Source organism: Nanorana parkeri, unplaced genomic scaffold (assembly GCF_000935625.1).
Source record: "Nanorana parkeri isolate BGI_ZX_2015 unplaced genomic scaffold, ASM93562v1 scaffold967, whole genome shotgun sequence".
In the NCBI taxonomy this organism is placed as follows: domain Eukaryota; kingdom Metazoa; phylum Chordata; class Amphibia; order Anura; family Dicroglossidae; genus Nanorana; species Nanorana parkeri.
In genome coordinates, this window is record NW_017307235.1 from 164,207 (window position 1) to 177,288 (window position 13,082).

General features: G+C 45.0%; 1 protein-coding gene across 1 annotated transcript in view; it reads left to right on the forward strand.

Annotated features, from left to right (window-relative positions):
* STAR (steroidogenic acute regulatory protein) overlaps positions 1 to 12,311 on the forward strand; it is a 14,351-nt gene extending 2,040 nt beyond the window's left edge. The window contains exons 2-7 of the mRNA XM_018566661.1: positions 607 to 720; positions 877 to 1,004; positions 5,559 to 5,717; positions 8,644 to 8,828; positions 9,910 to 10,003; positions 12,171 to 12,311. Of these exons, the coding sequence (XP_018422163.1) occupies positions 607 to 720; positions 877 to 1,004; positions 5,559 to 5,717; positions 8,644 to 8,828; positions 9,910 to 10,003; positions 12,171 to 12,281 (791 nt within the window). The 3' untranslated portion in view covers positions 12,282 to 12,311. The remainder of the gene's footprint in view (positions 1 to 606; positions 721 to 876; positions 1,005 to 5,558; positions 5,718 to 8,643; positions 8,829 to 9,909; positions 10,004 to 12,170) is intronic.
* The last annotated feature ends 771 nt before the right edge of the window (positions 12,312 to 13,082 follow it).

A 13,082-nucleotide genomic window follows, 5' to 3' on the forward strand; every position in this document is an offset into this window, starting at 1 on the left:
GGGGGGGGGGGGGCAGCAGCTCTCTCTCAGCAAACTGGGATGCTCTGGCCGACATCTCACCCAGATCCTTGCATCCAGTGGCATGAGTGACCAGGGTGAGATGCCACATAAGGCCGGTCTCAGGGATAACCCCCATGTAACATGCACCACCAGCACTCAACCACTTACCCCTCTAGTGAGCTCCACCAGCACACCCCCCCCTGGCCCCCAGATCCCCCACTGGTAATGTGCACCGCCAAAACCCCCGGACCATTGACATGCACCTTCAGAACCTTTGCACCAGGGATGGATTGCAGTTGTGTTGGCCCCTAGCGGACATTTGTGACGTTCCCCAGTCATGTCTTGGAGGAGCTGGCTTGCTGGCTGGCAGCAGTATCTGTATACAAGACCTGATGAGCAGATTTATCGATCCTTTGGCAGATCATACGGTTCTCACATATGTATTGCAGCTTTGTACTTGGCGGTTTGCCTGGAGCGCAGCGGTTTGCCTGGAGCGCAGCATTGCTTGAACGCACATGTATATCCATGCACATGTATATAGATATCTCAGATGAAGCGGTATAGTGTATAGACCACTAATGTATATTTGCTGCATTCCTTTGGTAGGTCTACGGAGAACAGCTGCTGTGGCACTCTCGCATGAACTGGAGAAACTGGCTCTGGTTGGACCTGGGCCCAGTCAATGGATAAACCAAGTTCGGAGGAGGAGTTCCTTGTTGAGTAAGTCTCTCCTACGTTCACCATCATCCTTTCCAGAATGGCGATGGGTGCCGACCATCCACTGGACAGGAAAGTGGTCTTGTGTTGGAGCTGGAGGTCACCTGTTATGAACTGCCCAATGTTGTGCGAGCATTCATGAATGTTTCCTTCCATCAGGTTCCAGGCTTGATGAAAAAGTCTACAGTGAAATTGAGACGTCCTACATCAAACAGGGAGAAGAGGCTTTAAAGAAGTCAATGAGCATTCTTGGAGAGCAGGACGGATGGAAAGTCGAGATTGTGGCGGTACGCCGAGTCTTATATTATTTTATCCTCTATCATCTATCAATGTACACCTGTGTTTCAACTATAAAATCACATCTCATATACCATGTAGGCTTCTTGTACCAGTAAGACTGGATCACATACCATGTAGGCTGCCCACACCAGTAAGATAGGATCATATACCATGTAGGCTGCCCGTACCAGTAAGACTGGATCATATACCATGTAGACTGCCCACACCAGTAAGACTGGATCATATACCATGTAGGCTGCCCATACCAGTAAGACTGGATTATATACCATGTAGGCTACCCATACCAGTAAGACTGGATCATATACCATGTAGGCTGCCCATACCAGTAACACTGGGTCATATACCATGTAGACTGCCCGTACCAGTAAGACTGGATCATATACCATGTAGGCTGATGTACCAGTAAGACTGGATCATATACCATGTAGGCTGCCTGTACCAGTAAGACAGGATTATATACCATGTAGGCTACCCATACCAGTAAGACTGGATCATATACCATGTAGGCTGCCCATAACGGTAAGACTGGGTCATATACCATGTAGGCTGCCCATACCGGTAAGACTGGAGCATACACCATGTAGGCTGCCCACACCAGTAAGACTAGATTATATACCGTGTAGCCTGCCCATATCAGTAAGACTGGATCATATACCATGTAGGCTGCCTGTACCAGTAAGACAGGATTATATACCATGTAGGCTACCCATACCAGTAAGACTGGATCATATACCATGTAGGCTGCCTGTACCAGTAAGACAGGATTATATACCATGTAGGCTACCCATACCAGTAAGACTGGATCATATACCATGTAGGCTGCCTGTACCAGTAAGACAGGATTATATACCATGTAGGCTACCCATACCAGTAAGACTGGATCATATACCATGTAGGCTGCCTGTACCAGTAAGACAGGATTATATACCATGTAGGCTACCCATACCAGTAAGACTGGATCATATACCATGTAGGCTGCCTGTACCAGTAAGACAGGATTATATACCATGTAGGCTACCCATACCAGTAAGACTGGATCATATACCATGTAGGCTGCCTGTACCAGTAAGACAGGATTATATACCATGTAGGCTACCCATACCAGTAAGACTGGATCATATACCATGTAGGCTGCCTGTACCAGTAAGACAGGATTATATACCATGTAGGCTACCCATACCAGTAAGACTGGATCATATACCATGTAGGCTGCCTGTACCAGTAAGACAGGATTATATACCATGTAGGCTACCCATACCAGTAAGACTGGATCATATACCATGTAGGCTGCCTGTACCAGTAAGACAGGATTATATACCATGTAGGCTACCCATACCAGTAAGACTGGATCATATACCATGTAGGCTGCCTGTACCAGTAAGACAGGATTATATACCATGTAGGCTACCCATACCAGTAAGACTGGATCATATACCATGTAGGCTGCCTGTACCAGTAAGACAGGATTATATACCATGTAGGCTACCCATACCAGTAAGACTGGATCATATACCATGTAGGCTGCCTGTACCAGTAAGACAGGATTATATACCATGTAGGCTACCCATACCAGTAAGACTGGATCATATACCATGTAGGCTGCCTGTACCAGTAAGACAGGATTATATACCATGTAGGCTACCCATACCAGTAAGACTGGATCATATACCATGTAGGCTGCCTGTACCAGTAAGACAGGATTATATACCATGTAGGCTACCCATACCAGTAAGACTGGATCATATACCATGTAGGCTGCCTGTACCAGTAAGACAGGATTATATACCATGTAGGCTACCCATACCAGTAAGACTGGATCATATACCATGTAGGCTGCCTGTACCAGTAAGACAGGATTATATACCATGTAGGCTACCCATACCAGTAAGACTGGATCATATACCATGTAGGCTGCCTGTACCAGTAAGACAGGATTATATACCATGTAGGCTACCCATACCAGTAAGACTGGATCATATACCATGTAGGCTGCCTGTACCAGTAAGACAGGATTATATACCATGTAGGCTACCCATACCAGTAAGACTGGATCATATACCATGTAGGCTGCCTGTACCAGTAAGACAGGATTATATACCATGTAGGCTACCCATACCAGTAAGACTGGATCATATACCATGTAGGCTGCCTGTACCAGTAAGACAGGATTATATACCATGTAGGCTACCCATACCAGTAAGACTGGATCATATACCATGTAGGCTGCCTGTACCAGTAAGACAGGATTATATACCATGTAGGCTACCCATACCAGTAAGACTGGATCATATACCATGTAGGCTGCCTGTACCAGTAAGACAGGATTATATACCATGTAGGCTACCCATACCAGTAAGACTGGATCATATACCATGTAGGCTGCCTGTACCAGTAAGACAGGATTATATACCATGTAGGCTACCCATACCAGTAAGACTGGATCATATACCATGTAGGCTGCCTGTACCAGTAAGACAGGATTATATACCATGTAGGCTACCCATACCAGTAAGACTGGATCATATACCATGTAGGCTGCCTGTACCAGTAAGACAGGATTATATACCATGTAGGCTACCCATACCAGTAAGACTGGATCATATACCATGTAGGCTGCCCATAACGGTAAGACTGGGTCATATACCATGTAGGCTGCCCATACCGGTAAGACTGGAGCATACACCATGTAGGCTGCCCACACCAGTAAGACTAGATTATATACCGTGTAGCCTGCCCATATCAGTAAGACTGGATCATATACCATGTAGGCTGCCCACACCAGTAAGGCTGGATTATATACCATGTAGCCTGCCCATACCAGTAAGACTGGATTATATACCATGTAGGCTGCCCACACTAGTAAGACTGGATCATATACCATGTAGGCTGCCCATAACAGTAAGACTGGGACATATACCATGTAGGCTGCCCATACCGGTAAGACTGGAGCATACACCATGTAGGCTGCCCATACCGGTAAGACTGAAGCATACACCATGTAGGCTGCCCATACCGGTAAGACTGGAGCATACACCATGTAGGCTGCCCATACCGGTAAGACTGGAGCATACACCATGTAGGCTGCCCATACTAGTAAGACTGGATTATATACCATGCAGGCCTGTGCCATCAAAGGTGCCATCAGTTAAGCAGCTACAGCAGCAAGAAGGGTGACAACGCTCTTCCTTCTGCAATGATATCACTGCAGTGTTGAGAAGCGTCTTGATGCTGTAGCTGCTTAGCTGATAGCACCTTTGATAGCACCGATGGTGGTAAACAGCCACCCCCCTAGCCTGTCCACAGCTCTTCAGATTGACAACACATTGTTCTATCTGCAGGAGCTTGGGGAAATGGTGTAACAGCCCTGCTTGATCCCCCCCACCCCATCCAGCACTATCTAGAAGGGTGCAGGAGAATTAAGCTTCCCATCTGCATGTGCCATCAAGAAAGAGTTATATTACGGTTCTTCTGAGACATTGAACGTGCCAACTTGGATTGAAAATACTTAGAGAAAGAAAAACTAGAGGCTTTATATAATAGCATGTGGGGGGGGGATTTATCAAAAGTGTGTCAAGTAAACAGAAAGTGGGAACAGGAGCAATGTGCCATTCTGACTCGCTTTGCATATTTCATGTAGAGAAGTGAGTCACGCAGACACCAGAAGGCACTGTGTGAGTAGGGGAGAATTGCTCTACATTTCATGACACTCATTGTATAAGTCATACGTAAGCTGTCAATGCCGGCTCATTCTTCTGAAAATGCTGGTTGCCTGTCCTTCATGCTGATCCACTGGATCCAACACTGCCTGAGTCACTGACCTGACTCACTCGGACTTCATTTGACTCATAGTAGTCCAAGCTCAGTGGCCAACCAGCAATGTATAAGGTCATACCTGCACTGACTACCAATGTAAGGGGTCACACCTACACTGACTACCAATGTAAGGGGTCACACCTACACTGGACTACCAATGTAAGGGGTCACATCTACACTGATCACTAATCTAAGGGGCCACATCTACACTGATAACCATTACAAAGGGGTCACGTCTACACTGACCACCAATGTAAAGTGTATGCTGCCCAAGAGTCAGAGAATGGTGACATGACGTTCCAATAAACAAACTCTTTGGACTGCAATACTGGTTGTGTGCTGGTGACATTTATTCATCTTCAACTGGATTCCAGTTGTGTTGGGCTTTGTGATTTACAGTTCAGAAGTCGATCATTAGAACACAATAGAAAGAAAATGAGTAGAGATACTAAACAATACAAAATCCCCCAGGCACAGAAAATAGAATTAAACGGGTTCAATACCTTAGAAGTTTTTGGTGCACATATTTGTAAATGCAGGTTAAGCCACGCTTGCCGCATGAAGACTCCACTGCGTAGTGAGGTCCCTAGCTCTAAACTATGCAGACACAATGAATGCGGACACTTGTTTTTATGAAAACGCATGGGCTATTCTGTATGACACAAACTTTATAGGACTAATCTTTGCGTTTTCTCCAACCAATGAAGTGTTTATTCTTCTTCTTAAAGGAAAACGGAGATAAAGTATTAAGTAAGGTATTGCCAGACATTGGAAAGGTCTTCAAGCTCGAGGCGGTGGTGGAGAAGCCTCTGGAAAGAGTCTACGGAGAACTGGTGGACAACATGGAAAGGATGGGGGAGTGGAATCCCAATGTGAAAGAAATCAAGGTAGGAACCTACCTGAAGTTTCTGAAAGACTTGGTTTTTGTGGAATGTATATTGTAATTTATGTTTAGTGCTCACTTATGTCCAGACCTCCTTATGTTCTCAAGGCACCTATTACACGAGAACATGAAAGGCACGAGAACGTGAAAATACCAGGACTCATGCTAATATGACAAAACTTAGTTTGGTACCACAATCATGGTATTTTGAACCGAAAAGTACAGGAAATGAAACATTTGTGGATACAATTAGTAAAACACATTAAATACGATAGTACAGGAGTGTAAAGGGAGCTTCGAATGGGCTTTTCATTCTTCCATATTGCACAATTAAGAGAATGCGATTGGTTTGCTATGTTGGGCTGACCATGTAGCTTTACAAATGATACAGAGCAGGGATAGGCAATTTCCAGCCCTCCAACCGTGGTGAGACAACAAATCCTATCATGCATCTGCCTTTGGAAGTCATGCCTGTGGCATGCAGAGTCTTCCAATGTCTCATGGGATATGCAGTTGCACCACAGCTAGAGGGCCCGGAGTTTGCCTACCTCTGATATAGAGTGTGACAACTTTATCAACTTTCTTTTTAACTGTGTCCATGCCTTAGAGCAGGGTTAACCAAACTCTGGCCCTCCAGCTGTGGTGGAACTACAAATCCCATGAGGCATTGCAAGATTCTCACAGACATAACTCCCGGAGAGAGATGCATCATGGGATTTGTAGTTTCACCACAGCTGGAGGGCCGGAGTTTGGCTACCCCTGCCTTCGAGGAATCACACCAGTCAGGCAAACCTTAATGGTATAGAACCAATTTATCCGTCACCTACTAGGCATGAAATTGCTTATGATTTAAAACATCATTGGCAAAGATAGCAGTCAGCCAAGCTATGACATCAGATCTGAGAAAGAAAGACCTAAAATTGGAAAGAACCACATTGAAAACAAAGACAGAGGAAAAGGGAGGATGGGTTGGAGGGCCATTTGCACTTAAGCAAATTCTAGCTAAGGTGCCACCTTGTTGTCCTTCCAGTTTCTATTATCTGCCCAACCCCCGCCCACCTAAGACTGAACAAAGAAATCCCACCACCAGCTATCTAAGCCTTCTCCTCTCTACCCTTCTCTAGAAAAGGGCTTTAATTAATCATATCAGGGCCCATTTATTGGGGGGAACCAAATACTGAATGGATTTTTAAGACAGGTAGATGGAAGAAGAGCTTTCTCTGTCCACTCCATGCTTCAACCTTGCATTGAAGTACCTCCAGGACCAGTGCACTCCTCTTAAAAAGATCACTCCTAGAGTTCTATCAAAATCTTAGGATTTTAGAGTAGCCATACATAATTCTAAAGGAATTCCTGACTCTCTAGGGCAGGATTTAGCAGGAGTAGCTATACATACTGTAGTATTTAGGATTGGCAGATGTCTCATCAAAAATGAAGGCGATGAGACATCTGCTTTGAACCTGCCATATTATTTTCATAAGTCACTCGACGTGGAGCAGTGGCATGTTGGTTAGACACCTTCTCATTCCTCCATGAAAAGAGAAGGATTTGACATCTGGAAGGAGAAGAAGGAAAAATCCCTGCATATGAAAATGAGCACTTCTAAAAGTTGTAGTCGCTTCCTATTTTCTTATAGGGAAGGCCTACATGGTCCAGTCCAGGCTCAGTTATTGCAGGCTGTCCAGTTGGCATGGAGCTCAGTATGTCCACCCTTAAACAGTTGTGTGTCATAATGAGGTTCTTATCTTAACTGTGCTGCTTCCAACATGCTGAAAATGATTGCAGCTCGGCTGTTTTGTTATTTTTGGCAAAGCAAGTCTGATATCCAGCATTGCCTTGGGCCTTTATCATAGCGGCCTTGGTGTCTGCTTCGGTTTCTACAGAAGAACATTCTTAAGAGTCTGATGAGCTCTAATCTCAGTCAATGATATCTGCACAGTAGTTCTCTGTCAGTGGGGAATGTGTGCAGTTTGTATAAAGTGAGCGCAGGCTGGAACACTTATTGCCACTCATAGAATTTCACAGCTCTTCTGTAATTCTCTGGCTGGAATTATAATTTTCAAGTTGTCCTCCAGCTTTAGGCTGACATCATTGCCATTGCTTAAAGCATCCCAACTACAGTGCTCACAGTTGCCTTGGTCTAGTACCGGAATTACAGAGCTAGAACTGTGCTCAGGCCACAAGAACTGAAACATAAATGTGGACTTCAGATGCAGACGTCTACCAGGAGTCACTAGCTGGGCAGAGTTTACATTCAGCTGAAAGCTGGAGGCATCTGTATCAGTCAGCATGCTCCAACCCTGGCCACAGACATGAGATCTGTCACCTCACACCTATGGGGATCCCAGTTCTGTAAGCATATTGACAGGAGGTGAGAGCAGTGCGATGACCTCATCAAAGCTATTTTTAGTTATAGCCACCCATTCGGGCTACTACCATAATTTCAATGGGCAAGGGTAATTATCTGTGCACGTAGTATACTTAAGAGTAGGACATATATGCCGAAAATACAACTGAGATGCTGAGGTTATGGTTTTGTTCTGCTTTAAAGCAAACCCGTGATGAGGAAACATTTGGAGGTTCCCGTAGCTTACTTCTTTCTGAAAATGCTCGTTACCTAGCTGCTGCTGCTGGTATGAAGAGTTTCGGAGTCACTGACCCAGAAGAAGCTGCAGCAAAGTCAGGGCAAGGTCAGAACTCCTAATATGCAATCTTGTTCCTGGTCAGTGACTCAGACGACTGAAGACACTGGATCAGGATGAAGGATCATTTAGTAATAGAAACTTACATATTTCCTCCATAAAGGTTTCCTTTTAAAGGCAAAGTATTGTGTCTGGCGACCTTTGCTCACTTGACGGTTAAAGTTTTTTTGGGGTGAAAGATGTGTTATTTATCCTTTCCGAATATAAGTCTGAATTTCCTCTCCATAGATTCTCCAAAGGATTGGTAAGGACACAGTGATAACACACGAGAAAGCGGCAGAGACTGCCGGGAACATTGTTGGGCCTCGAGATTTCGTGAGCATTCGGTGCAACAAGAGGAGAGGCTCCACCTGCATCTTGGCCGGCATGTCGACGAGGTTCGGGGGAATGCCAGAACAAAAAGGCTACATCAGGTAACGCGCACTTACATTTATTAAAATAGTAGAATTCCTATTTAGTTATGTCAATTGAGCTTTAAAGGCATAGTCCACCTAGTAATTAATTCAACCTCATGAAAAAAAATGTTAAAAAGTGATTAAATGTTTGTATTGAAGCCTTCAGAGCTTTGCAACTGTGAACAGTGCATTGCAGGTGCAGTGCACAGGCTCCTGCATTGTTTACCCCAGCCCCATGTCCGTATGGAGGCTTCTGTTATGGGGCTGGAGGAAGGAATAAGTGGACTACAGGTGCAGTGACATCATGGAACTTGTGTGCCATTGCGATCTGTGAGTCCCCTCCATTATTAAGCCTGATGAAGGGGACCCTGCGTGGCCCCGAAAGCACTTGTCTGTATGACATCAATAAAGTGGATTTGCACCGATTTGAATCTTCGTGCTGGTGACATTTGCATTTGATACTGTGAGTCCCTCTGCCGTGGTGGCATATGGGACGTATGGTCTTCCTATTCACAGATCTAGCTGTGTGGGCCAACACTCCCGGAAAGAAGCACCCTGTGATTCAGATAAGTAGGGGTTGGTTTCAGGATGGGAGGGTTTGGGAATGTCACCAGGTTTCATGTTGCACCCTAAATATAGGTGGACCATTAAACATGGTCACAAAGGTGGACTATACCTTTAAAATAAATCCCACAACACTGAAAGGTTTAGTAAATAAGCCAAGCTGGAATTATTGGCCATGCTATCTACTATTAAAGTATGAAGACTACAATGAAGGCTAAGAACCATGAAGAACAGTACCCAAAAACCCATAGTAACCAATTATCAACCTTTTGTTTTACCGATTTCCATAATTCTATATCTAATTGGTTGGCATAGGTCTCTGTGTTCTTTACCCCAGGTTTTAACATATGGCAAAGAACAATGAAGAACAGTGCCCTAAATGATCACATTTAAGCTTCTCTTTATCTGTGTCTTTGAGATATATATAATTATTTTGTATTGTAAGCACACCACACATTGCTAATCTGCAGCTTATTAGACTCCTGAAACAAGGCATAAAGTACCTAACTTGTGTATAACATGTGTTTGATTCCAGGGCAGAGAATGGGCCTACGTGCATGGTCCTACACCCGGTACTTGAAGATCCGTCAAAGACCAAACTAACTTGGCTTCTCAGTATTGACTTAAAGGTGTGTATTATATGGCTAAGGACCACAGAAGGGATAAAAGTATCCCTGGCATGCTAGTTGGCCATAACAGCATCCACTGTCCGTGAACATTACCAACATTCCCCAGAACTCAATCATGCTAGCCAGCAAAGACAACCTGTCAGGCAGCCTGTGTAGTTCAGGTGTCAGGCAACCTGTGTAGTTCAGGTGTCAATGCAGCCTGTGTAGTTCAGGCGTCAGGCAGACTGTGTAGTTCAGGCGTCAGGCAGACTGTGTAGTTCAGGCGTCAGGCAGACTGTGTAGTTCAGGCGTCAGGCAGACTGTGTAGTTCAGGCGTCAGGCAGACTGTGTAGTTCAGGCGTCAGGCAGGCTGTGTAGTTCAGGCGTCAGGCAGACTGTGTAGTTCAGGCGTCAGGCAGACTGTGTAGTTCAGGCGTCAGGCAGACTGTGTAGTTCAGGCGTCAGGCAGACTGTGTAGTTCAGGCAGCCTGTATTGCTGCCCGCAGCCCTGACTGGCGAGGGTTGATCATCCTGTGTCTTGCTGGCTGCAGCACTAGTCTAGTCAGCTGTGGCTTAATTAATCTAACCACACGCCTCCTGCTCTGGGATTGGCCTTGTTGCTGGTGGCGCCCTATTTAAGCATCATCAGCCTGTTCCCCAGTGCTTGTGATAGTTTTGGATATACAATCTGTGTGCTGTCCCTGCAATTCCTGTGTCTGCAAATCTTGTTTGTCTTCGACCTTGGCCTGTCCCTGGATTACGCTTTGCTTTCTGCCAGCCCTGACCTCAGCTTCTGCCCAGATTACCCTTTCCAGCCGCCAGCCTTTGACTCCAGCTCGTCCCTGATTGCTCTCTGGTAGTGTCTTTCCATTTCGGTCCTAACCTTGGTTTAGCACCCGTGGCTTCACCTGATCAGAGCATATAGTTGAAGTCCTGGGGGCATCCAAGTGCCGGTAGGCGTGCTTGCCTTATGGGAACGGCGGCTGCTATCGGTGAAACAACTCTTCTCTATTTGTTCTGACAGCGTGCGTCCGCAGCTGGTCCTGACACAACCCGGCTGTATTTAGTTTCTGACATGTAGAAGAAAGGAGGTCTCGGTTGCAAACATTTATGTATAATATAATAAGTTACAATATATTACGTTACACCACGCTGTCACGGCACCTCTGCCACGTGTTTTCCTACTCAAACGTATGGGAGCACTTAAACTGGGACAAATATAACATAAACAGAGAAAGCTTGGCCCATCTTCTTTAAAGGCACAACAACACACACAACTACACTGAGTGGCCAGATTATTATGACCACCCCATCAGTACTTCGTTGTGCCGCCTCGTGACTCCACGAGATGTTGAAAGGTGATGCGAGGAATCTGACACTGCACTGTTACCCTTCTGTTGTATTGTACCAGTCTTGCCACTCTCCATTCTGCCCTAACATTGACTAGTCGCTGACGGCCACAATTCGCACGTTCAGACCCAGATTTTCGGCTGACAGTCCGGTCTTTAAACACTTTAACAACAGCTCCTCTTGAACATTGAATGAATTCTGCTATTTTGCTGATACCTGCTCCATGGCTCCCAGCGCCAACAATCATCCCACGTTCAAAGGCTGTTACATCGCGTTGTTTCCCCGTATCTTCAGAAACAAATCACTTCTACTGTCGTGGTAAACAACCTGCTTCCCTATTTATAATGGTCTGGCCCTCTAGCAACTTCAGCTCCAAATTATAGCTAATTTGCCTACAAACCTCAGGTGGTCATAATAATCTGGCCACTCAGTGTATATAATAATCTGGCCACTCAGTGTAGATTTACAGCTTGCACAAGGAAAAGCAGCCACCCGACTGACATGTAACTAGCAAAGGAAAGGACAACTGGATGGGGCACAGCTCGGTTGGGTTCTCAAGTACACACATTTGCCACAGCGTCATGTAGGAGCGGCTACTGTTTATAGGCCACATGACCTCCATCCTACATACATTAGAGTTGAAACTTTTATCCAAGAAATGAAGGTGCCATAGAGGTAATTGGTTGGTTGATGAAAATAGGGGAATGAGACACAAGTGATTTTAATGAAAATAAGAAATGCTCTTGCTCGTCACCCCTAATATACTATTTATCCTGTTGGTCTTGTTTCTTATTCTAACAACCCTCTTCTAATTTAAAAAAACATATTTTTCTTCTAGGGATGGTTACCCAAGTCTATCATCAACCAGGTCCTCTCCCAGACACAAGTGGATTTTGCCAAACATCTTCGGAGTCGAGTGGCCATGTCTTCTAATTTGTCTCTCTGCTAACCCATCATTCTTCAGCGATTTGTAATGACCGTCATCCATTCATCTGCCAATTTGAGGCTTCTTCTAGATTGGCAGTGTGATAACAACAAGTTGCTCCTAAACATGTGTAGGCTATTTATGTCTACAGCCACATTCACCATTTACCAGGTATAGGTGATGGTATTTCCCTAAATCAACTCCTCTGCTTTTAACTGAGAATTACTATGCCAACAAAAGTACCAATCTACTTGTATGCAGAAGAGGGAGTAGTCATTGAGTTTGACTCTAAATTAAAGGTTAATGTGCCTCAATGTCTTATTATAGCCAACCTTTGTATCGTTTTGGCAGAGTTAGAACCTCTGTAAGGTTTGTATTGCTCTATCCACCCTGGGTAGATTCACCCTCTCCATTTGTCCTGGTGACCATTGTGTCAGAAAGTGATGGAAATTTCAGAAATGTACAGTTGTCAACAGAACTTCCGGTGAGGGAAAATCTTCCAATGGGAATAAACGTTCTGGCGATAACTGTCTAATAGGGAAGAGCTCAAGTATGGATGGAACCCAGACCAAACCGGAGCTCATGCGATCTCCCACCCAATTAGCTGACCATAAATAAAAGGGGGGGGGGGGGCTTGTGCTGACATAATTTACCTTATATGGCCACATGGCAATACTGTATTAGGTATATGTCCTTCGCCTACTATGACCATGTAGCCATATAAGTTCAATGATGGCACTGCACCCTACGCCCCTTTGCTTATGTCAAGCTGCAGGCAGCTGATTGGGCAGCATTGAAGGAGCTTCGTTCCATGTTCAGAAGGAG